The sequence below is a fragment of the Myzus persicae genome, unplaced genomic scaffold, assembly GCF_001856785.1.
Source record: "Myzus persicae strain clone G006 unplaced genomic scaffold, MPER_G0061.0, whole genome shotgun sequence".
Taxonomy (NCBI): domain Eukaryota; kingdom Metazoa; phylum Arthropoda; class Insecta; order Hemiptera; family Aphididae; genus Myzus; species Myzus persicae.
Window position 1 is genome coordinate 87,034 of NW_019101102.1, and position 27,284 is coordinate 114,317.

A 27,284-nucleotide genomic window follows, 5' to 3' on the forward strand; every position below is an offset into this window, starting at 1 on the left:
AATAGGCTCTATTATTATTATTTATTGTTATTTGATAATATTTATTCGAATTTGGTATGAGAGTAACTAGGTACAATTCATTTTTACCATTAGTTGTACCCGTATTAAATAATATATTGAAAGCTTGAATAGGTTTAGTGTGGGATTTTTTTAAATATTTTCCAGAACAAATTTTGATTGGGTTTTCAAATAACGTTGTGATAGATTCAGAAGTAAAAAACTGAATTTCAAAGAATTAATTGTATTGTTTTTTCAGTTAGACTTAGAATAAAACAATTGTTTACAATGTTTTAATTATTTTTTTTCAAATTACACTAACATATTAATTAATTTTTAACAAGCTTACCATACGATTTGAACTCTATTCATAATGTTTTATTTAAAATAATGAGAATTTAATGTTTTTATAATAAAATCTTAATTTATCACGATAACGATATTTTATTTTTATTGGTTAAATCGTTAGTTTGTATAAGTAATTAAAATGCAAAATATATTTTAGCATTATTCCATAATATTATTTTGTTTTTAATTTTGAGACGTATTTAGACAGTTTAATATTTTTTATGTTATGGAAAAAAAATATAAGTTTAAGAACGTGGATGTTTTTCCTGATGATTTTATATCAATATATTTTGTAGGTATAAATAGATTTCCACGCCGTAATCCGATTTTGACAGGAAATGAAGTTTTCGATTAAACACACGTTACTAATAATACCAAATATTGAATACCGACTACGTTTTACACGCTTAACCGTTTATGAGCATGTAAGTACTGCATGTGTCCATTTGGAATTGGTTGCGAAATCTGCCTGCGGTTGCAATGTCGAGTGTAGATGTAAAGGCACTAAAAAAAAAATATATATATACTTTTTTTATATCATTTTTTTGAACCTCACGGTGGAATTAGAGAAAAGTTTACTGATTCGCTATTCATATATTTGATGGCTAGTTAAAATTTTATTACGCCGGGTGCACAATTCATTTTTTGTATTCAAACTGCGCGCTTAGGTCCCGTACGTGCCTGGCGGTGAAGGGGGGGGGGGAGGCACAGGAAGATAAGTTTTCTGCGGACAAACTGTATATTTCACGTACGTACATAATAAAATATACAATGAGAAATAATAATAACGACGATAACAGTAGTTATATAACAACAATAGTAGGCAACAATAATAATAATAATAATTATAATAATAACGACGTTGATGATGAGAGAACGAGAACGAGAATATGAAGGATACGAAGAACAAGTAGAAGAAGAGAAGAAGTCGACGGGGGACGACGTGTCGTAGGATGGCTGGGCGGACGAAGACCAATTGTGTGGGCGCGGCGGCGGCGGAGACCTCTTCCGGTTGCGCGGGTCGGAGGCGCGGAGCTTTCATCATTTGAACAGCACACGCCGGAAGCTGCGCCGGAAGTCCTTGTTGAATATCGTGTAGATGACCGGGTTGATGGCCGAGTTCATGTAGCCCAGCCAGAAGGCAATGGCGAAAGCCTGCGGCGGTATATAGCACACCGGACACAGAGGCGTCAGTATGTACATGAAGAAGAACGGAAGCCAACAGGCGATGAACGAGCCCATGATGAGGCCCAAAATGAGGGTGGCGCGCTTCTCCTTCTTGCGCGCGATGCGCCGCTTCTCGCGCTCCGGGTCCCGGGGCTTGGGCCGCGGCAGGCACGGCACCGGATCCACGGGCGTCCCGCCGTGGGACGCGTTCGAGACGCCGTACTGTTGGTGACCGTCACCGCCGCCGCCGCCGCCGCCGCGGCACGCCATGGACACCTTGCCCGTGTCCAGTATGTCCCGCTTGGCCTTGGCCGACGCCGCCTTGGCCGACTTGCGGCCGACGCCGAATATCGGCTTGCACAGCCGCGACTTGACCGGCTTGACGGCACCGCACTTTTGCACGTTGCCCGAGTCGGACGACGACGGCTCCAGCTCGCTGACCATGTCCGTGTCCACGGCCACGCTGGACGCCCGGCACCGGCCACCGCCGCCGCCGCCGCCGCCGCCCAGATCTCCGTTGACCGTCAGCCGGCGGCTGCCCTGCGTGGTGAACACCTTGAGCGTGTCCTTGTCGCCGTCCTTGCTCACGTCGCTGGTGCTCGCGTCGCTGGCGTAGTCGCAGGCGATCACCGGCAGCGTGGTGTTGACCGGCGTGGCCGGCGGCGACCGGAACGCGGTCAGCGGTACGCCGGCCGGCGACGGTCGGGTGATGAAGCTGGTCGTCTGGGACACCGTGGACGGGCTCTGCGCGGCAGCCGCGGCCGCGGCCGCCGCTTTCGCTGCCTTGGCCGCCCCTTTCTTCGGTTTCGACGGCGGTTTCCGGATGCCCCGCCGCGCCCGCGCCTTGGCGGCGAAATATATCCGGATGTACACGAACACCATGATGCACGACGGTATGTAGAACGAACCGAGAGCGGAGTATATCCGGTAGCCCAAGTCCTCGCTCAGCTGAAACACAAAAATCCAAACGAGCACGTGTCGATTATTTTTCGTTCACACATTATATACATAATAATATATTACAGTGGGTACACATAATATTATTAAACCACAATAAGACGGACGGCCGTCCTTTAGTCGGGTAGTTTACCGAGGTACCTATACTGGTGTTTATAAAAAAAAATACACAAGACACGTAATATTATTAGGTATTGTATAATATTAGAACAGGCAAAAGATAATATTTCGACTTTTCAAATACAAAATTTGGATTAGATTAATATGCTTGCTAGTACTCCACAATAACGTCATTGTTGTCATCGCGTGATGTGGTGCGCCCTAAGCCGATCGAAAACCGGGAATGTTTATTTTTGCACTGCCAGAAAACTTTCGGTTTGTGGAATATAATGTCAATGTGTGTGTGTGTTGTGCAAGTTTTCTGTGATACTGACGCACAGCACGAATGCTGTTTGAATATCGCAGTTATCTGCACAAGTTTTCGTCGAGCGAACGTGAAGTTTTCACGGTAGAAGCGGTAAGGCAAACTAACCGGACTATTTTAACGGGTAGATAGTGTAGTATGAACTAAAATTTTCCGCCCGATTAAGACAATTAAATTTCCATACTGACTATCACACAGCATTGCTGAATACAGGTGGTTTTATTTTAGTTTTAATAATAACTGTTGAATAACGAACAATCTATTTTGAATTCAATGGAACGAGTGCTCCAAAAAGCGAACTCAGTGTCTCAGTAATAACTGTTATGACATTAAATTGTATTTTGAGATTTATTTAATATGGTCAATAATTATAGTATCATCTGTTGTATTACTGAATACCTGCAACTTCATCACCCCAGCACCAATCTTCGACAAACACTCATCACAACTTCTTATTTTGTTATTTGTTTAACAAAATAACAAATTGTCCTATCTGTCATAATAAAATAAAAATTAGTTTCAAAGTGTGTAAGCGATTGATTGAAATGGAACCTAAGAAAAAAGTATAAAAGTGTTAAATTTAACTGTTGATTCTCGACGACTGCCGCACGATGATAATAATCACTCGTCAGATTATTGTTTCCTATTAATAATAATGACAAGACGTGACATATTTAATAACACAGTTATTGTAAACTTAAGGAAAAACTATACAATTCTTTAGGTATTACACGGTTCTAATATTATATCCATAAACAATTTTAAAGCAAAGAATAATATCAAATAATTGAAATTAAAAAAAAAATTCATTATACTCAAAAGTCACCAATTTCGTACAAACCAAAATCATGTTTCTAGTATCATTTCACAATCTGTCTTTTATAATTCAGACACTATACAAAGAAAATCCAAGAGAAAACGAATGATTAAAAAGTGAACAGTGAAACAATATTTTTACATTCTTAATTCCATATATATATATACCTTAGTATTTGTGGCAGAAGATACCGTGGATAGCCTTTAGAATTTATGTTTTAACAAAATAATAAATTTTTGTTTGTATTTATCTGAAATTTCACATGTCACTTATCATTGTATTGACTCTACTATAACTCTATATTGTAATAGATAACTCGTCTTAAATTTAATGATACGGTCACGTATAATACTGTTAATATTTTTTTTCTAAAAAGTGGCCAATGGTAATAAGATAATACTAGTCTAAGCTGGTAAAAAAAAAAGTTATTTATTTATATACCACGGATTTCTAAAGACCGAATCACTCACAAATATTTATATCCCTAACGGAAATAAAAACTTCACGAAAATTCTTTTTGTTTACTTAAAATACGATGTGGTATTTTTTTTTCACAATTCTCTCTCTCTGTGTCTGAATTAGCTCGACGCGCCCATTTTTCTCGGAACTCGATAAACTTATTAATTAATGCGAAATAAACGAGTAGTGTTTTTGTAAAATAATAAATAACAAAGAAATTATTTACAAGTTTAAGACAAAAAAAAAAAATTATTCCGAGCACCACATAGCAATGTAACGGGGATGACAGAGTTTAAACAGACGACTTTCCGAAAAAAAAAAAATTCTTGTGTAATGTAATTGAATTCGTCTTTATTGTGTACAATTCTTGTGCATTTGAATGAAATTGAATTTGGGTAAAATCGAATCATGCTAAAACTAATAAATAGAGCACTTTGGTTGCATCTATACATTTATTTTGATCCATCTGTAAGTAACAAGCTACATGATTTATTATCCGTCTATGCACTCTCACAACAATAATAATATTATTATTACAGGCGTATGCGTTTGAATACATAATCTAAATTTATTGTATCGCTACGATTATTACTTATTTTCAAAATATTACAGTAATATAAATATTTTTAGTTTTTACTTCATACAATGTTATAAGAGATATTATTTTAAAGTCAGAATAACGAATTAACTGCGAAGGGTGAACCCATTGCGGCCATCGCTCAACGAGCTATGATATAATAACACATTGCTGGCTACATTGTTTTATTTTCATAATGCACAGACACACAGTTATTCTTTTTATCATGAAATTATGTGTTATTGCTTTTTAATTTAATACTAACAACTAACATACAATACCTTGGTGCAGTGAACAATTAAAATTAGATTTATTTCATTTACAAAATATTATTTGCATAAAAAGAAATGTGTACATAATAGTAATGATACAATACTTTTATTTGGAATTACATTTAATCTTTTGTGGTCTGGTAATAAATTATTTTTATTATTAATTATTGTTTAAAGCTCGACATCTTAGGGTATTGTAAATATATTTTTTTATTTGTTGTAAAAACCATTAATAACACATATTGTGTTATCATATATTTCATAGTAATGATGTAAGTTATTACTTATTATTGAAAACATTATTCTACATACGAATTTGATTTATTTTCAATTTAATTTTTAATGGCAATAGAATTATTAATTTTAATTTTTTTTGTTTTTAATATAAGTGTTGAAATTGTTATGATCAATTGAAGCATAATGATATAAATGTATACATTTTTTTCTCATCCTCTTGATAAATCAAACTTAAGTGTGAAGTTTACTATTATTGATCCGCGGCATTGATGAATATTTATTTTAAAGTGCGATAATAATCATATTAATTTATGGAAAACGGTTTCAAGTAGATATCGGCATATAAATAAATGTCAAAATTTTGTTTATGCTTAATTTTTTTTTTTTTTTTAAACAGCAATACTATAATTTCTTTCAATTCCAATGAAAATGTTCAAGTTCCAATCAGATTGCTCCTTCTTCATTTTATTGTTATGTACTGTACAATTTAAAATAGGTATTTTAAATATCTACTTAATTTTTACATCTTAATATTTCCTGCTAGTTATACTTATTTTTAATGGATGATATTATTTTTATTATTATACTTAACTTGTTCTCTATGTAGGTACTCAATTGAAAAATTAATTATGCGTAATTGTTGATTATGTACTATACAAATTTACAATATTTAAAGGTAAACAACCATGCAATTTTCAGATTAGCACAATACTCATTTAGAACTCGGAAACACCAAATATCCTTGTTAAGTTCCTAGAGTAATGTACTTGAGTAAATGTGAAAATTGTTTAGTACAATTTAAGTACTAGGTTTATTTTTATTTTTATTCTATGCCTGGAAATGTTAATTCAATAAAGTTTTGTCCATCGAGCATTATATAGTAAAATAAAAACTGTATGCCTGTAATTATTCAATGTCTCACCGAAAAGCAGAGACTATAAATCTTATAATATATGATTTAAAATACCTTATTTAAATTGGAATATTTCTAAATACAAGAAGTTAGGTCATTAAATCTAAGAGACAGTATCATATTATTATGTGTTTATGGCATGTCCCCGAACATAAATGAAGGTTGATTATTAGTGAGGATATAATTTTAAAAACCATACTTTTTTATATGAGTATTATATTTCAATTAAATATAATTATGTTATTCACTACAGATTATCTAATTTAATATAAGTCACGTATATTTTTCCTTAAATTATACAGTTTAAAATGTTTGCTTAAAATCTTAGATTTTTTTTTCTTTAGTTTTCTTACAAAAATATTTTTAAAATGTTTGGCTTTAAGATAATAATAATTTGGATATAGCTATTGAATAATAAGAAAATTAACTGTAACGAGTGAATTTCAACTTAACACCCACTACTTTTTCTTCTTTATGTAAAATAATAACAAAAACCAATTTACTCGTTATCCAAACCTCACTACCAAGACGTGGTTTATGGGATGTTTTTGCTAAATATTTCCCTCCAGAATACCCACAGTAAATTGTAAAATATTATTTTTCTGTTTCAAGTAATGATTACCTATAGGTAAATTAAGTAAATACCGAAATTTTGAGTTAAAAATTTAAACTGCTTATTAAAACATAAACGCATCTTTTATTACTATGTTGTTGTTTTAAATTATTTAGGTACTTTAATTGATTATTTATTTTATCACTGAATTTTATTATGCAATAGTTCGTTATTTAGATAACTCGAAAGCGTAAAAATAATATTACTGGGAAAATGTTCTAAAAGTTTTTCCAGGATTTTGCTCTCTACTAAATATACTTCTTTAATATTTTGTCTAAAGTTTTCAAGTCGTAAAATTATTTTACACCTTCCTGATTAAAAGTCATTTTCCACGCTGTACAAGTTCAAGAGGATTTCTAAGCCTCTGTTTAAAATTATGATATTCTCTATCCTGGTCGTATCAGCCGAATATCGTTCGCAATTTAAATGTGCACAGTTAATTTTAACGTTGTTCAATACTTGTGATAATCACCAAATGAAATTGGAGTCTATAATATAAATTATAATATTATTCTATAGTTTGTAGAGCACTATTAAGAGCTTCGTTCATCCCACTCAAACAATAATCAAGTGGTTTTGGGTCGAATTAATATGTGAACTGATTAATCACACACTATAATATATACAATCCGGAAGGGAGGATATTCTTGAAATGATACGAGTTGCATCCGGACATTACACACACAAACCAAAAGCTAAATACTTCAACTAAAGTCAGGTTTCAATCTCGATTACATACAATTTCTCACCTGTAAGTTTCCTATAATACTAAATTCAATTTATTTTAAATGTCTATAAAAAACGCAAAATATTATAAATATTGTATCCTGCAGTTGTTTAGAAAATTATAATATATAAATATAAATAATGGGTGAAAAATACAAATAGGTACTTACATTTATTCACTTTCGAATTACAATAAATTTAGCGTCAAAGGTTTTGAGTAAAACTTTCCGATAAATGTACCTACTGAATTCACAATACTATGTGTTTTTCTGTAGGTATCAGACATAGTAGCAATAAACAATACTTGGATCTTAAATGGTAGGCGGTGGTTTGTAGAAAATAGGGTCTAATTCACTAATTAGTACTTGATGAATCAAAATTAAAAATATCCCCAGTTATTTAATTTAAATTGATTTAAATAAATTCGTACAAAATTCATCAAAATCCAGAAAATTGGAAAATTTGCATATTATTTTGTAGTTAAAAGTGAATTAAATTTTTTAATTTATCATCAAAAGGTGAAACAATTTAGTACAAGATTCCTCAAAAGTTTATTCACAGAAAATTTATAAATAAAAGTTAAACTTTTAATCACAATTGGGGTTTTTTTTAAGAATATTTGATGTTCAAATGTTGACAACTTGAGGTATTCAACTAGAGAAGAACGGTTTTAGTTTTTTTGTTCTAATTCAAAAACATTTTTTGTCCGGATTTGATATCTTACACCTTAAGGCTTAAAGTATATAATTATAATTTACTATAGATGGTTAATTTTTCATAGCGTTTAAAGAAAATGTAAGCTTTTTCCTAAATTAGCGATATTAATATATGTATAGGTAGTAAAATATACATATTAAAATAGAGTGACAGACCATCCTTGGCACTGCGTGCTTTTCTTACAGTAAGAATTGTAAGAATTTTATGTTTTTTTTTTTACCTCAATAATTTGAAAATTACTTGGAACTTTTGCTCCAATTTGCTATTAGCAATCGTCCTCAAATGTTTACTGTTCCAAAAGGTGATTACAAACACTCAAACACCAAAAAAAAATTTTAAAATTTGATTAAATCATTGTAAACCATTACATTCATCACTCTACTAAGAATCTAAATAACATATTAAATGCATCGCATTGTTCACTGTTTTATTAATCTTAAATAGAATATTAAATTAGCCAACTTTTTAATTCAAATATACCCTCTGTCTGAGGTTCGGTCTTATTAAAAGTTTAAATTATTATCCTATTCACCATAATAAAATTCTGACAGTAGGTACACAGTGTACAGAGTATAATGTTATACTACTTTTGTATTATATTAATAATTGTTATACCTTATAATATTATATAATTTTATACTTTTGTACATATTATACGGTTTACGTTGCAAAACTCTTGACTTTATTTATTTTAATAACGTGTAGATTATTAAAATTGTTCTCCGACATCACTGTAACATCGGCTGGACAAAATAATTGTTATAATTATTTTTTTTTTTTTTTCATTTCCCATATCCGAACAAAAAATAATTGTTTGCTACTACTTCAGAATATGACATATAGTCGATTGTTTCTGCCGTTTTCCTTGATACCACTATTATTATAAGAGACAATAAATTACGAAACTATGAACATTTTAATTTGATTTGAATCGTTTGAGAATTTTATTTATGAGTCTCTCTGAAAACGGGATGGAGAACATTGAAAAATGTAGGAGTAAAAGCAGAACGAGATGTGAAGGGAAAGTGTGAAAGAGAAAGAACGATTTAGTGATTCAGATGAGGGAGAAGAGAAAGAGAGATAAAGAAATACAGATGTGGCGAGGAGAAGGTGCTCGGAGGGAGGGTAAGGATTATGGGATTGCCGGTCAGGAAATTCAAATTTAAATATTTATGAGTCCACTACCAGTCATGGTATAGTTATACCCTCCCCTTAACCCTTAACGGCAAAACTGATTGCGTCCAAGGCTATTCTGGCGTTTCAGTTTGAGTTGAGCCACCCTGTAGTCACTGGAAATAGTTTCATTAAAGATAACATTATAAATAATACTAAATTAAAAACGAAATACAAATAACGAAAGATACTTAACTTCACACATAAAACCAAATAAATGGAAGTCATTAAATTCATGGTTTATCTGGTTTTATAAATTTAATAAGTTTATATTTTTAATGTTACGAAGGTTTCTACTTTCTAAATATCTTTCGTAAACTTTGCTAAAACTGTATTTTCACATTATCTTATGAAGCTTAAAAAAGATTTTAAATTATATGGAGATTATGTAGTAATCTAATTTAAACATTAAATTGTCAAGTTTGATGAAAGTTAAAAGGAAATATCATATTTTGTTATTCTTTTCCTATATTAGTAAAGTTTCAACCTAACCCACGGAAAGTCAATAATTCAAATATTCACAGCTTTCACCGACTTAAAATCTTGGCCTCCAGTCGTTTGAACTTTCAAATTATTGTTATCATAAGCTAGACTATTATTATTCAATTCAATGTTGTTATTAAGTTTAAATAATTTTCATAATAATAATAAATATGGTTCTCAAAGTATTTATTTTCTCTTTGTTTGCACCTTCTAAAACCAAAATAAAAATGTGAAATATTTAAGAAAATTATTATTTTGATAATAAACATGGTAATTATTGTACTCGCGGTGTAATAGAGTTCCTAATATCATATTGTTGTATTGTTAGGTATATTTATCGTATTAAATTGATGAGCGTTATGTTGCGGCCTCTTGTTATTGTCCTCTCGACCTATCGTCCAATGAATTATGATGGCCGAAGCAACCGCACAAAACCCAATGCAAATAATTAATTACACAATAACCAAAACTGATTAAATTTGACCCGTTCACATATGATAAGATTATACCATGTTTCAGGGACCACTGCTGATTGCATTCGTGTCCATGATATAATACGCCAACCGGTCGGAGGCGGCAGTGGCTCTCGTGACACTGGGGAAAACTAAAATTCATTACCACTCTACCCTCTATCTCATTGCGTCTTCAATTCTGAAAATTGATTAGCCCCGCAGCAAACGCCGCCGGCGATGTCAGCGGGTATCAGTTATGTTGCCCATCGTCGCTTATCCCGTTGTCGAATCAAGATACATCTCGACCGTTGGTCAGCGCTTTTGAAACTTATTGCTCACTACTTTTGATTACACCATTTAATTATATATTCGAAAACTATACTCGAAGTAATATACAGGACCAGTGATAAAAACGGGTATAGTGATCGCAAACAATTACAAATGCCTCACGATATTTGCGTCGATAAAAAACTAAACTAAAAATCCAACAGCCTTTTTCTATTTCTATTTCTCAACGCCTTACCCATGGAATTTCATTCAGTTTTGGTTGATCTTCCGACGATTAGGTGTAGAGAGCAAATGTAGAAGACTAGTATTCCTTTACGAAACTCATTGGTTGTAGACATTACATGATATTTCCAGCAATCTCACTATAGGTAGGTATACAAAAGAGGAATCTAACGCGGTCGATGGACTTTTTTTCTACGAAACGCTTCTTATTTAACCTATAAAACCTCTAACAGCAATGATAATGTAATTATGCAATATTAATGGCCTTTTAAGAGACTGTTTGAAATCTAATTACGAGTAAATATTAATGTATTTTTTATATTTCAGACAGCAAATGTACCTATTTATTATATTTATTGAGATTTTGTGAAAGATTATATTATCATAAAAATATTAAAACGGAAAATCAAAATTCTTAACTTGGCCATATACATTATAAAAACTTAAGTTCATTTTTCATAATGTTTTTTAATTTATTGAATTAGTTTGATTTAAATAAAATAATAAACTATATGTACTAATTAGTAAATTGTATAAATATAGATATACATATATTTACACATTGTATGTAGGTTAGGTTAGGTTGCATTGTATAAATATACATGTATTAAAATATAATACATTTGAGACGAAATAATAACAATAAAATGTAATTAAAAAACGTATTTTTAGATGCACAATTCGTATTAAATTAAATTGATATCATACATTATCCTGCACTTCATGAGTAAACTATAAGAAACTTAAATTTTAGATAAGTAATTTATTTAACTAACATATTATGATATTTACATACACGTGTTACCTATATGAATGGGCTGTAATAGTTGTTTTAGAACTTAAACACTAGATTTGCTACACTACGGAATTTGTTGAGTTCGTTATAAATCATAAAATAATCAAATACAATTTTTAACCAAACGTTTCATTATATATTCTATATTTGATAGTGTAGGTTTCGTATTAAGTAATAAACTATTAATGGTAGACGATATAATGTAATTGATATTGATGAAATGTTAAAATAATTCATTTTTAAATGATTTTAGCGTTTTTTTTTGGAAGTTAAAATATTTCATTAATGTTTTATGCAGCAGCACCTATACATTTGAAAGTATATAAAACCAATTATTTTAATTTTCAAGAATATCGTAAATAACGTTACTTTAATAAGCAAGCAAACAAACTGTTTTAACAATAACTTCACCAAATTAAGTACTAAAAAGAAAATGTTCAAACAATAGTTTTTAATGTGTTAATTTTGTAATAGGATTAGAATAGTAATAAAATTATAAGATGTCTGCCAATTTTTTTTTATCATACACCTACATGATTTCACATACGTCACATTTTGAACGTTTTATATATTTTTTATATCCAGGTAATGCATGTTTCATTGTATATAGTGATATTAGGGTATAAATCTTCTCAAGATATTTGTATCACCTGACAAACAAATTTCGAAACGGCTGACATTTTTCATATACGAATTATGGTAAATGTCAAGCCGGAAGTTATTCGCTTCGATACTGCGGTATTCTAGTATACAGTATACCTACGCTTGTATAATAATAATAATAATAGTAAAAAAATAGGTCACCCTCATATCCGTTTTCAAAAAAAAAAAAACATGTATGTACCTACATTACAATATTATATTATATCCTGTTAACTATAACTATCGTTTATTATTAGTATTTCACTTTACAGTTAACATCGAATTCAGTATGTATTTTATCTTTTCTCCTGTAAACTCAGACAATAGAACTATTATCTTAGTGGTGTTATATTGTTATGTTTAGTCTCCGGTTGAAACAATTAAGGAGAAAAATATTATTAATAGTCTACTGTATCTATATTCTTTTGAAGACACTATTATATTGGTTTATGTAGTATACATATACATTATACATGTACCAAAAATAAAGTTCAATGCATTTTTTTGTTTAGTCAAATCGTAAAACATTAAAGCTTGTACATTTGAATGTGCAAATAAATTTAATATAGTTTAACTAAAACGAAAAAATAAATTTATGAACAAAATATTTTAATAACATTTGAGTCCTTAAAAATCGATTAAATCATTGTACTGAATAAGTCATGCCTAATATACGTTGTCTATTAGGAAAATATGATTAAACAATGATCCCGATTTATATATTATAAAAATAACAAACAATACAACAACAAAGCAAGTAATAAATATGTCGCAGTGTTACGCAGTCAATAGTAATTAAATCATTAACAGATGTTTTTTTTCATGCACAAAACCTAACTAGCAAGTTATATTTATATGGTTTTGTGCTTCCTACATTCTCAGAAACCGTTGGCAGCCGCAAGAAAATAAGGCACGCTATTTACATTATAGGTGGAAAAATATATTTTCTTTGGTGACCTGACTTGAAAACTAAAACTGTGAATCGAATACAATAAAGAAAGAGAACATCGCGTGTAAAAACACTCTTTATACATGTCCGTTGCAGTTCAATGGAATAACATATCCTTTATAAGACCCCTGATGAAATATCTAATATCAAAGTACCCATTTGCAGTGTTCAAATTATTTGGTGCAATATTTTTTGTACATTTCAAACAGCGAGACGTGTTAAAATGTGGGCAAGTGCGTACCGCTCTGCTGTACTGCAGGCGTCGAGTGGGTCACTGTAATGGATGTGTTAAATTTGAATTCAATGATATAATATCACTGTATGCGAAAAACGGTTGTGAGTGGAGATGGTCTGTCAGCCTATATCGACTATCAAGTATAATATTTCATGATAGTATGTATGTTTGCTATTAAAGTAATTTCTTTTACCATCAGTATAGGTACTACTCTATGGTTTGATTTAATGTTTTCCGAAAAACATTGAATTTATTATATTATGAAGCATATTTAATTATTATATAATACTGTGAATATATTTACATTGTATTAAATTTGTATTATAATTATTAACAAACAATAAGTTAATGCCACCTTACCAGAATAGTGTAAATAGGTTAATTAAATAAAAATTCTGTTTTTCCATATTTTTTTTATTTTTCTCTACTCTTTTGAAACCTACTGAGAACTTTTTACTTTATTGTTTTTCTCATAATCTAAAATATATAATATAATTACATTATTATGAAATTACTATGTAACTTGCACTAAGCGATATCAGTTTTATTTTATTTAATTTTTTTTTAAAAAATTCAAATAATGGAATGTGTTATAATTGTAACACTGTTACCATTATCTGAATTATATTATGTAACCAATGCTAGTAGTTAATAACACCACACAGTTTTGTCAACGCCTATATCCATTTTGGTTTAAATAAAATAAAATATGTATCATTCATAGAATACATAATATTATTTTTTATTTGGTATTATTATATTATTTACAGAGTATAAAACACAACGGAAATATAATATGGCGATTATTTTAACAGAAAACACTCATCACCTACAAAAATGTTAACATTTTTGAAAATATTTACTTAACTGCATAATGTACTTTCTAAAAAAAATTGTTTTTACTACTTTTTATAGATTTTATATAGTATGTCTTTAAGTGATATAAGAGCTTTTAATTTTATGTTTTCATGTTCAAAACCAGAATATTAATAATGTTGTTATCTATAAATAAAACTTTAAAAATGTCAAATTTCTATAATATTAAAATTCTCAGAAAAATGTTCTGTTTGTTGGACAGTCAATATTTCCAAAAAAAATGTATTATTATCGTTATATTTTTTTCAAAATAATCATCTAAATTATAATTATTAATCATTATATGTTTGCTTACCTAAATATACTTGTATAATAAATCAATGAAATAAAATTCCAACCATAATGTTGTAAATAGTATAATAATAAATTGAAACAAATATGAAACAAAATGAATTCTGTTCTATATTAAATTCAATATTGTATTTTGAAAATGAAATTATACTATTTAAGAATATATTTTTTCTTCTAAATTCAGTGTTTTTAAAAAAGCTCAATTATTTTTATGTGTATAAGATATATAAGTCTGCACAACTTTGGTATGTCTAGATATTTCAGTGTCCTTCATAATACAATAATTAACATTATTGGACATTATAGATATTGTAAAATGAAATAGTTATAAGTTGACACTAATTAATTCAACATTTATTATTAGTAGTATTTACTAAATCAAAGTTCATGCAATTATTAATTATGTGTTTCATTGTGCGTTGTTGCTTTACATTTGTAAAATTATTCATAACATTAATTAATAAACCACACAGTTAACATATTTTATATAATGATATAAAATATAAATTAAAATCGAGTCTTTGGAGGCAACTTTAGTTCCCTTTATGAGTATACGCGTTTAAAATTGTCTGTGCACTTCGTATTTTATATTCTGCGAAGCTACGTAGTCTGTATACTACTCATCTTTTCTATATATTTTATTGTCTTTCATAATCTTGGATTTTATTTCGGTTCTTGATTGGAATCAAATACTGTAAAATATGAATCTAACAAATATCGTCTTAATAATATCATATTATGTTCCTTTAGTTTTAAAATACAATATTAGAATTGGTTTTATCTGTATTAATGATGTGATATCTGTGTTGAAATAGACAATTAATACATTTAGACCTGTCATGAATTACTTTAATAAGAAAACATCAAGTCAGTAAACATAATTTTCCAAGAAATCCTTGATTAATTGCAAACTTATAAGAGGATACATTTTGTAAAGAACATCGCACATCAAAATTAAATTATTGTGCAATAGCATGACGTTAACTGTTAAAGTATAAAAGCATTCCGCTTTCTATATTTTTAATTTAAAATAATATAACAAATAATATTTGAAAATATGATGCAATACGCATATAATTAAAACATTTTTAAAATTGTAATGTTTCACGAAAACCGAATATATTATTACTATATTATAATATAGATATGGGCATTAATAATCTGAAATAAGAATCAGATACTTAGTCTTAATAAATGTGTTGGATGATGCGCTGAAGTGTGTGTGTTAGTGTTTTTAAGAATATTTTTGGATTTCTCAAAGAACAAAGTAACGGTGTTCATCTTTTATCTGATTTCAGCACTATAGGCAAAAATTATAATAGACTAAAACGTGTAGCATGCTATTTTTAATAGGATAATTTTTATTTCTGACTTCCTATACAATTATTTAAGTTCAATCTTGTAATAGAGTGATTTGATTAGGAAAACAAACTGGTCAAGTTTGAGGGAAAGTCAAACAAGAATAGTCAATGCTTCTCGAAGTACCATTATAATAACTTAAAGGTCACAAACTTTGAAACTATATTACTAGGCGCCAAGCGTCTTATATAGGTAGGTAGAAAAAGCTATCAAATACTATACAATTTTCTTATTTATATGAAAACTAATTAGAGAAACTAAGATTTGTATAAAACGAAATTGTATTATTAATTAACTATAATACTTTAGCTCATGATGAGCAATAATTATAGTTCTTTTTTCTTAAATTGATTATACTAAAAATAAAAATAAATTACTTAATTTTAAATTAACCAAAAATACTATAATATGGTTAAATGAATATTGTATTTCAACTTATGAAAAATTGCTGATAATTTTACTGTTCATTTAATTATTTATAATATGCATCCCAGGATTTGCTCATGATTTTAGAGAAACCTAAAAACATATTGTGATTAGGAAAAATTATGAAAAAAGTTACCTACGATTTAACTAAATCTTAAGATTTAAAAATAAAACAGTGGCAATTAATTTATAGTAGTCCGAATAAATAGTTTATAATAGGATACATCACGTTATTTTTCCGGTCCTCTTTGAATTATAACAACGATAACAGAATAGGATTTAAAATTTTTCGGAATATTGCACAAATAAAATTTTTCAGATTTAACATAATCATACAAGAGTGTCAAGTACTTTCAATGCTCAGTAGTAGAAATTTAGTATGTTTTATTGAAATTTCCTTATTGATAAATAGGTATATGCATTGAACGAATATTCCTTTTTTACATCCTAAACGCGTCCTTCTATTTTGCATATAGCTAAACAGAGAACTGCTGCCATTTATAAGATATCTACACCGAAACCAATGTCAATCGTTATCTTGTCGAGCACTTTTTATCGAATCCCATCCAATATACACCTTCTATACATCGTTCCACAAACTACAAGAGTCAATAGTTTTGATCATTTTTATGCAATGCGTCTGAGCTTGTACACACAAGATAATAGCACGCAAGTGCATAACAAATCACGATGACTTGTAGCTAACACTGCTTAATAGTAAAGACGAAAGTTTGTGTATCAGCGTTGTACTACAACAACACAGCACAAATTATATATTTAAAATTTGCAATAATTCTTCATCCATTATTAATCATAGGTTAATTTATTTTCAAGTTCAATTTTGGTGTAATTTAAAAACTAAGAATTAAAAAAAAAAGATTGAAAAACAGAAATAATCTTTACGAAATTCTTTATTGATATATGCAAGTTGAATCTAATAATCACTTATTGTGTGTTTTATTATTGTCACTTAAATGTCTACACAGTATTATTTAATTGAACGATGTTTTTTTTTGAATTTTAAATTGTATGCGTTTTGTGCTTGAAGCAGTATTATTCTTACTCCATTTTGTACCCTTATTTTATATTTTTGGTATCCAAATAATAATTAAATGTAAAAAATGTGTTTTTATTTCCAGCATCCCTCAAAACTTAAACACCCAGGGCAAGTGTCTCAGAGAACTACTTATATTATAAAAATACCACTTAAGCAAATAATGAATTCATAAAATGCATTTTCAATTATATCATAATTAAAAGTTAAATTATGAATATCTTTAAATTTAATATTCTAAATAACGTTATAATATCATCAAGATACTACTTAAAGTTTATTTTACTTTTATATCATTTTTAATTCCTTTAAATTGAATACAATTTTTAAATCATTTAACATTATATTGGTGTAAAAATTGGCATAGATGCTAATATTTTTAGTAATTTTAAATTGAAGTATTGAAGTAATGGTTAGTACATGTGTGGTATATTTTATAGTGAATGAATAATAAGCAAATAGTAAGAATAACTAAATAAATATTTGGGTGGTTATTTATGCGATGAAAACCAATAGGATATCGAACCTAGCACGTAGCAGAGAGGTTTTGTTTTTATATATATTGTCTGAAAAGTCAGTTTATGAAACGTTGATAAATAGAGGGGAAGCTTCTTTGCTTGTCTAGGTGGAGAAGAATTCGGTAGCTCTCCGACCGTTTGATTTATGTGCCACCTTTTCACATACCCTTTCCGACTTTAAAAAATAAAACCTTATTCAGTCTTAAGCGTGTAAACGTGCAAGTCGCCGGCGTTAAATTGGAACGGCCCGAAATAAATATACGAGAAATCTGAAAACTAAAACGTCTGTCTTTTTTTCACCATGGTGGAAGAATAAGTATAAAATATGAAAAAAATTGTATACAAAACACACCAAACAATATTGTATCTTCGTTGGTCCCTGGAGCTTTCAAACTAATGCGCTCTGACGCCGAAAAACTCTAGTTATATTTGATATATTATTATACGCGTTAAAAGGGGTTTTGGAAAAAAATAAAAATAATATACAAACGAGTAGAAGAACGGTGGTGGTGGTAGTACAACAATGTAATCGGAATAAGGTTTTTCCACCCAAAAACGCATGGTACCAAATTAAGGAACCGATTTTGTTTGGAAATTCATCTGTGGGTGGGAAAAATTCGGTGATGTGAAAAAACCCACTAGGGGATTTTATACACTTCCTTTTTGCTCTTATGTCAAAAAATGTACGCATTTCGTGCTTGAGAGGATAGACATAGAGTTTAATCATCGCTTTGTGTTGTTTTAGTACTCTACATCGCGCGGAGACAGCCACAAAAGAGAAATACTTCAATAAAGTGAGATGGAGAGTGTAAGGCAGAGATAATTTGTTTTTGTACAGGTTCCTGTTGACTTGAGAGTAAATAGTTCAAGTGGGTAGGTGTTATTTACGTTGGTGGATCAGGAAAACTAAGAAGAGACAATGAGAGATGGAGTGGGAGAGAATAAGAGAAGAGAAGAGGAAAAGAAATAAAAAAGCAAAAAGGAGAGAGAGAGATAGATGGATAGATACGGATAAAGCGAATGAGAGAAAAACTAAACAATGATACGGCACAAACAACGACAATGACACTGATTGTTAATTATAAAAGTTTTGACGAAAAGGATAGTATATTACGTGATACGGGTGTCATTAATGCAATCAATCATGAGTGAAATAATAACATAAAACACTATAATTTTCTGTGGGTAATGTTTGCGTGTTCTGACCAGATTAAATACTGTTTTTTCCACGTGTATTAAAAAAAAAGAGAAAATAGAGTTATTTCAATTCAATGTCATTCAGGGTCTTTTTTCCTAATGAAAACTGTTGGTGCTTTCGTGACGCGCTCTAAAAACATGAATAACGCACATTGGCCTATCAACTGACATTAGGCAATATATAAAAATGCAATAGTATCATTATTGTATTAGGAAATTAAATTGCTTCGATTTAACGTACTGTATTTAACGGTAACCTTACAGTTTACTGGAAAATATGGTTGGTACCTGGAACGAATTGCTCCACTTTTGGCAAATAAATTACAGGCACAGATGTATTATTCATAATTATATGCAATGTTTAATTTGGTACTTAAGATAATTGTAATATATTGCTTTAGAGTTTCAGCGAAGTGATGAATGTGTTAGTATTGCAATGGTATATTTTAGACTTTTAGAGAGGCGGAGTTACAATTGGTTGGAAATTGATGGTTTTTATTATTTATTATATTTTATTATGAATACTTTTTCCTGTTGAGAGAAGTGCTCAAAAAGTTTTATGCGGCACCTTTGTCTTTTATAGACTGGAAATCGTGTCTAGATGGTAATTTGCAGAGACATTTTTCGATTTTCTCAAAACTTTTTCTAAGCGTAAGGAAAAACTTCCGACAACCATCGATAATTTTTGAAGAAATGTTATTGCTGAGTGGTTTTAATCCTGTTCCACTCAGAATAGTTATTCGAATGTGATGATTTATCATTTCTTTTAAATTTAATATCACAACACACCACTATTCAATTCTGTAATAAGGGAACCGAGATGACTGCCTAGCATCTGGTTTATTATCATTTTTAACAAAATACTATTAACGAGTACTAAAAAAATGTGTAAAATGTTTCATTATAATTGAATATTCATTACAATATTAAGAACAACAACAAAATATTCTTTTGATTTATTATTGATAGTTTAAATACAACTTTTTAAAATGTATTGTTAAAAAAAAAAAACTAAATTGTACATGCAGAATATTTTTCAGTCGTCGTATTATTTACCTCTGGCGAATGAAACACTGTGCTGAGATATTACAATTTAAATAGATCGTCACCCACCGCGTCCAAAAAAACGACTATGAGATGTCTTGATTAAAATCGTACATGTTGACATTTTTTTGCGCTTATGAGATACAAGTACAAAGAAAATCAAAAATCGAAATACAATAGGTCCGAAGTAAAAACCGTTCTCGATTTTTGATCTTAATGGCGCTGTGCCGCTATACGAAAGCCACGAAGCATTATACTCATTCTGTTCGAAAGTGTCCACAGAAAAAAAAAACATTTTCGTGAAAACAATCGATAGCTGTCTGTGGTTTTGAACCAAATATTAAACGGTTATTTATTAAATGTACAGAAAAAATATAATTTTAACTTAAGCTGATCCTAACGGAAACTACGTGGGAGAATATTCTCCCATTTACAACACACAAAAATACATTGTTTATCTAATTGGTTCTATTTAAATTCAAGTTTTTAAATTAATTTTATTGCGACAAACCATCGTCATTGATAGGTATGGAATGGAAGTCATGTTGGATTAACGATTGCTTAGGCCAGATTAAATGTTGATTCTTGTTACTATTATTAATTAATAATTTATAATTCTATTGAATTACAATAAGTTGTTTTCATAAATAATGTGCACATATTATTATTTCAATAATTTATAATAGTTAATTTAAATGTAATTACATTATTTGAGTATAGGTACTTACGAATTGATTTCAACACGTCAAATTTCTTATTTCAAATAAGTTTGACTTACCTGAAAGAAGAAAAAAAAATTAATCGATACATACCTATTTACAATACATCAAATAGTAAATAAGCATAATACTCATTGACATAACTATTAACCTAACCATAAACTGCTTGAGACATATATATTAACATATAACCATTACTTATATTACGATACACATACCGGCAAATACCTTTATGGACGTATTAACGAGGAAAAAACGGTTTAAAAAATAAGACCATTTAAATGGTTAAATAATTATATTATTATATAATACAGAATTAATACGTGCCTCGACTTGGTCGGGTTTCATAGGAGTTTATCGGCATATCAAACGGTCAAACAACAAGACGTATTAAATGGTTGAAATTCTTTCGCTTAAACCCGATCTATAATATTGATACATCGATTTTTTACGCCACAATAAAACCGCCGCGGTTGTAGCAATATGGGCTCAATACCAAAATAAGCGTATGTGTATGCGAGTAGAAAAAAAATTATACACTTACTCGTGAATTTATATGTATATTTATCCTCAGTCAAAGTGCAGTTAAATATTGCTGGGGAAATCTCGCGCACGCGCACCACAGACACACACACACACACACACACACACTTGATTAACTCAACCAACCGTATCTTATATTTTATAGGTACGCCATGTATATTATTATTATTTTATATACACATATATATATATATATATATAATGTGTATGTTTATCGTCCATCATCACTCGAACAATTTTATAGGCGCTCCGGGTGCACTATATGCAAATCAGTGAAGTAGTGGTGGTGCGTCGTCGACGACGGTGGTTGCCGCCTCCGGGCGAATTGTCATGGTTCCATGAATATTATTACGATATGTGCGTGTGTGTGTGTGTGTGTGTGTGTATGGAGGTGATAATATAAAAAAAAAAAAAAATGATAAAAAAAAAACTATGTGTGCGCGACTAAATATCGCGTAGCGCGAACGTGTTGCGCGAGTAACACGTCTATACTCTCCGTTCGCGTAGCTATTTTAAATTTTCTTCCTTTTTATTTATTTTTCTTATCTCGTTTTTTTTTCATCTTTTTTTTCTTTTACGATCGCAGAACAGCGGTGTCGACGAAAGTGGTAGTCCCGGTTCGCACGTTTTTTGTTTTTTTTTTTACAGCCGTAAATCGACTCGTTCTCGTATAACACGCATCCGAAAATGTATAGTTTATTCTTACCGATATTATATTATACACGGCGGTTAAAATGAAATCACGAGTCGCAGTCGCAGTAATGATATTATATAATATTATGTTACTGCTGCAGAGAAGTAACGCACTGGAGACGGAGAAAACATAATTTTAATAATTTTACCATAGGTAGTCGGGCAGGGGGGGGGGACGTCAGGGAGGAAAATAAATTGGTCGATTCAGGCATTTCAAACATTTTTCTGTTCACGGTGCACCTACGTGCTTTATACATAAGCACATAACTATTTAGCCTTCATGCAGTTTTTTTATTCCAATGTCCGGTATTTTTTATCTTACACATTCGGGCTAAAATATGTAAAATAAACTATAAAATACCACATAGTCGGCTTTTTAGTGATCACTATTGACACCACCATATTATAATAATAATAAAGATCAACATTTGAGGAATTTTTTATGAAATATTATAACAGCCAGCGACTTAAATAATTGAAATTTACATAATATGTTTCATAGCATTCTTGGCGTCAATATACTACACTAATTCACATAAACAAATAAGTTAAGTATTGAGCGAAAAATGTACAACGGTAATTTTAATTTAGTCTTATCAATATTGGTACTAAATGTGATTATTAAGACACTTAATATGGAAGAATAAGTTAAATGGATTTTTATAAATATTCCTCAATACAATATGTAGGGTGTAACAGAAAGAACAGACAAATGCAATTAACTAAACCATGACCTTTATTCTTGTCGATTAAAAATAAAATATTCAGCAATATGATATTGTTTATGATAAAAACTATAATCTTGATTAGGACAAACATTATTACATAGTTAGTTAATTACATTTTTCAGCTTTTTAAAGTACAAAATGTATTTATTTTTTTGCTTATTTATTTGGTATTTCTTCAGATCGTAATTACGTGTGTTGTAATTATTTAACTTGAAATCAATGACAGGATGAATACCGATAAAAATGTCAATTTCCAAAATTTTATACGAATAGGATTTCCTGGCCTTTACTGTGGAAAAATCAATGTGTCATATTTTAACCTCTTCATATGAAGTATTGAAGGGCCCAATCATTATAGCGAAACATCTTTTCCGGTAGTTACGTATAAATAGCAGAAGTTTTAGAAATCAAAAACTTTTGAAAAAAAAATACCATTAGGTAATAAGTTATATAATTTGAAATTGTATAACCTTTAATGAATATCAATAAATAGGATTCCATTTATAATACAATAATTGTGAGAATCCTTAAACTATTATTTATTTTAAAAAGTTACATTTTAATTTACTCAATAACATTTGAAAGTTGAAAATTCACTCTTAAGAATCTCACTTGTCATCTCAAACTGGTGATTCGATCAATTAGAGAACATTTTTAATTAATCATGTTCAAAATATTACATAAAATTAGTAGTTTTTCTTTCAATAAATTGTAACTTCTCTTTAATTTAATTTTTTTGCGATTTTAAAATATATTTTATGTAATTTTAGTTAAAAAAAATTAATTATAACTTCACATCTAATATTATATTCGAGTCCAGATTTAGGATTATTTTTTGATTTTATAGTTTAATGAGTCAACTTAAAGTCCCTAAATAGAATCTTTCATTTCAAATAAATACAGTAACTAATATTTATATCTACTCTAAAAAAAAACACTTTCCTATACGATATTGAGGAAATAAAAATCTAAAATCCACAGGAAATATTCTTAGAAAATTCAAATTCAAATTGTAGTAACATTCAAAATTAAAACACCCAAATATATCAAAATACATTAATAAATCTTGACGATTTGATTACTTCTAACGATAACTGAAAACACGTATATCAGGGAATAGAGTTCAACAAATACTAATTTAAATATAAATTCTATTTTATCACCTTTGATAATTTAACCAGATGATTTTACTGGGACTTTAGGAAATTTTTTAGGCAATAAAATAAAGTTTGCGATATTAATGAATGGAGAGAAAACGATAAATTAAAATTCTTTTCTATTTTTGTAAAAGGCACCTTTTTAGAAAATCTCGAAGATCAAAAATAAAATTGGTTATGGAAAGAATAAGATTAGACATTTTTTAAAAATTTCAATCCACAGACTCAACACAGTATTAAAATTTAAACTACAGAAACGTAGACAAGGTGATAATGAATCTATTACAAGTCACTTAGCCGAAATAGAAAAATTATTTAGGCATTTTAATAGGCACGTACGACATAAATGTAGCAATAATGTTTTTATCTAGTAATTAAAATGCGGGCACGCTTATCGTTTAAATAACGTATATTAATTCATAAACATAATAAATCTGTCTAAATATTTGATTTTATTAATATAAAATAAATGAAACAAAGTACTGTTATAGTATCATAAAAAAGGTATATTATAATATAATGATCGTATACCCATGTGGCTGGTGAACTGCATATGCAATTTATCTTCATCTCGTATGTAATATATAGCTCGAGGAAGGTCGTAAAATATAAAATTAAATATAATACTTCTGACATATTATTAAAGGTTGTAAGATGTTATGAATTGTTTGTATGCACAGCAGTTTTGACGGAATCTCATAAAATTATACCAACGGTTCAATAAGTAGCTATTGCAGGATACACACTTTTGTAGAAGAGTGATTAAGATGTGTTTTTAGTTTTGTATTTGCATGATTGTGAAAAAAAGAATAGTTTCAAGGAAGGTTCTAGTTGATAGTGTAGGATACAACTGAACTGCATGCATGGTTTAGTTTGAGGTGGAATAATAATAAGTCTATTATATAGAATTGAAAACCTAATTAATATACATTTCGGGAAATAATTGAATTTTTGGGCAGTTTAAAGAACATCATACACAGATTATTTGACCATCGTCCGTTTAATTTCCATTCAATTTGGTTTTAAGTTATTCGTCCAGATCATAATATGTGAACATTTTGTTTGATAGGTTCGGTTATATTGGTTATGTTGAATAATTTACATTTGTAGCTAATATTACAACATCTCGTGTCTTCAGTATGTGTGCTTTGTGCAACTACACACGAATGTAGTGAAATTGCATAAACAATGCGCCGGCAAAGGGCTCGTTAATATTAATGTATTAATCATTCATTTAATAATTATCATCGTAATCTAATCATTTAAATATTTAGTATGATAGACAATATTATTTATATATATATGTTATACCATTGTTTAATAAAATGTAAAAGTAAATATTCCCATTTCCCAAACTGGCGTAGTTCTTTCTGTTATATTGAAGCCACAACAACAAAGATTATTGGCTCATGAAAGTTTACATTAGATTTACATATGGTATGTAACAATGTTCAACGAAATAAAATAAAAATGTAGGACAATGGTGTAGCTGGGTAAAAGATAAATAATATAATATTAAATTTAGTAATCATATACAGTAATATAATTGTTTAATATGCTATAATTGTTTATTTTGATTTGGATATTTATAATACAACAAATTGATAGATTATGTATTGTACATTGTTTGTAATAAAATTTCAACAACAAAAATTGTAGTGGCAAATCAACTTTAGCTGGAGCTAATTAATGAATTAATTTAGGTAAGTTAAAAGAAACTTATAAACTTTAAAAACTATAAATGTACTAATTAATTGTATTTGATTAATATTTGCCGTATAAATTTTAATCAGTTTTTTTTTAAGTAGATCAATAACGGTCTAAGGTTACATAGTATTTTAATAATATTATATTGACTAACACGATAAAATCAGATTTCTAGTCTTAGTTTTCGATAAAACTTTTAAAGCTTATTGGTTGTACTATAATTGGTTTAGGGTACGTGATGAAATAACCTAAATATATTCAAGAATCTCGTTATTAAGTGACACAATAAATTGGCTAAATAAAGGTATTTCACCATTTTCGTAGAGTAATTCAACAAAGAGTAATCTTTTAGTACAGTTCATGGTAATTTTAAAAGAAAATAATCGATAGATGATGTAAAATTGTATGGAAATTTATATTAAACTTCATTTTGAGTTATTTCGTAGGATCCATTTTGTAATGTAAGATATTCGATTTTGAAGTTATATATATATATATATGTATAAACAAGAAACACAATTAATTAGTTTGATATATTAAAATAATAATATATTGTACTACATTAATTGTAGCTCAGAATGTTTAAATACTTTGCATACAATTATGAACCATCAACTTGACTTGAATACATTCAAAGTGATCCATCTAAGTGTCTAAAATCATGATTTTAAAGTTTCAACAATTTATAGAACATTATTTTCACATAATTTGATGCCACTGCAAAACAAAATTTTGAAAAACGTCTTGTTACATTATATTTTTTGAATTAAAATTCAACATTTTTAATTTCGTAATATTCTGAGGCGAAATAACTTTCGGTGTGTTTAAATAAGTACAAATCAAGTTCTAACGAGTAGGTGATTAGTTTTGAATACATTTGGGGTCTCATAATGAGCTGAGTAAGTGTCATATGGGTACTCCACAAAATATCGGTCTACTAGTCCTCTCATTTAAGTTTTGAATTCTTATTTTATCCACTAGCTTAAAAATCGATTTTTATGTATTGAAATATCTTGCTTCAGAATATGAAATTAATAATATATGTAATCATGCACACTATCAAAAACTTAAGATATAATCAAGATAAAAACATTGTAAAACAATACTTTATTCACTTTCAAAAAATGTTGTTTTGACATCAAATGAAAAAATGTAAAAAAAAATACATTGTTCAAAAATGTATAACTTCTTAAGATAATGAGTATATATATCCATAACTAGATAACTCGTTATCTTTATACACAATTTACAAAATAAACGTAAGTTCTCTCAAATAATGAACTAAAAAAAAAATTGTGCATACCTAATAGTTTTTGTAATTTAATACAATATTTGTTTGGCGAAATATATTAAACCGCACGATAAGTGTTGTTGTACGCAATATGTTGTAGTTGACGATCGAAATATTTTGTGATTTGCTCAAATGAATTACGGACAATCGTTATAGTTGCATGTGACCTAGAATATAATATCGTATGTCACACATGTCTCCCGGAAAATGTTTTCCC

General features: G+C 29.3%; 1 protein-coding gene across 1 annotated transcript in view; it reads right to left on the reverse strand.

Annotated features, from left to right (window-relative positions):
• Window positions 1-520: 520 nt before the first annotated feature.
• The window catches only part of LOC111027737 (probable G-protein coupled receptor No18), a 130,560-nt gene continuing 103,796 nt past the window's right edge, over window positions 521-27,284 (reverse strand). Inside the window, exon 3 of the mRNA XM_022306155.1 lies at window positions 521-2,460. Coding sequence (XP_022161847.1) covers window positions 1,387-2,460 — 1,074 coding nt within the window. The 3' untranslated portion in view covers window positions 521-1,386. The remainder of the gene's footprint in view (window positions 2,461-27,284) is intronic.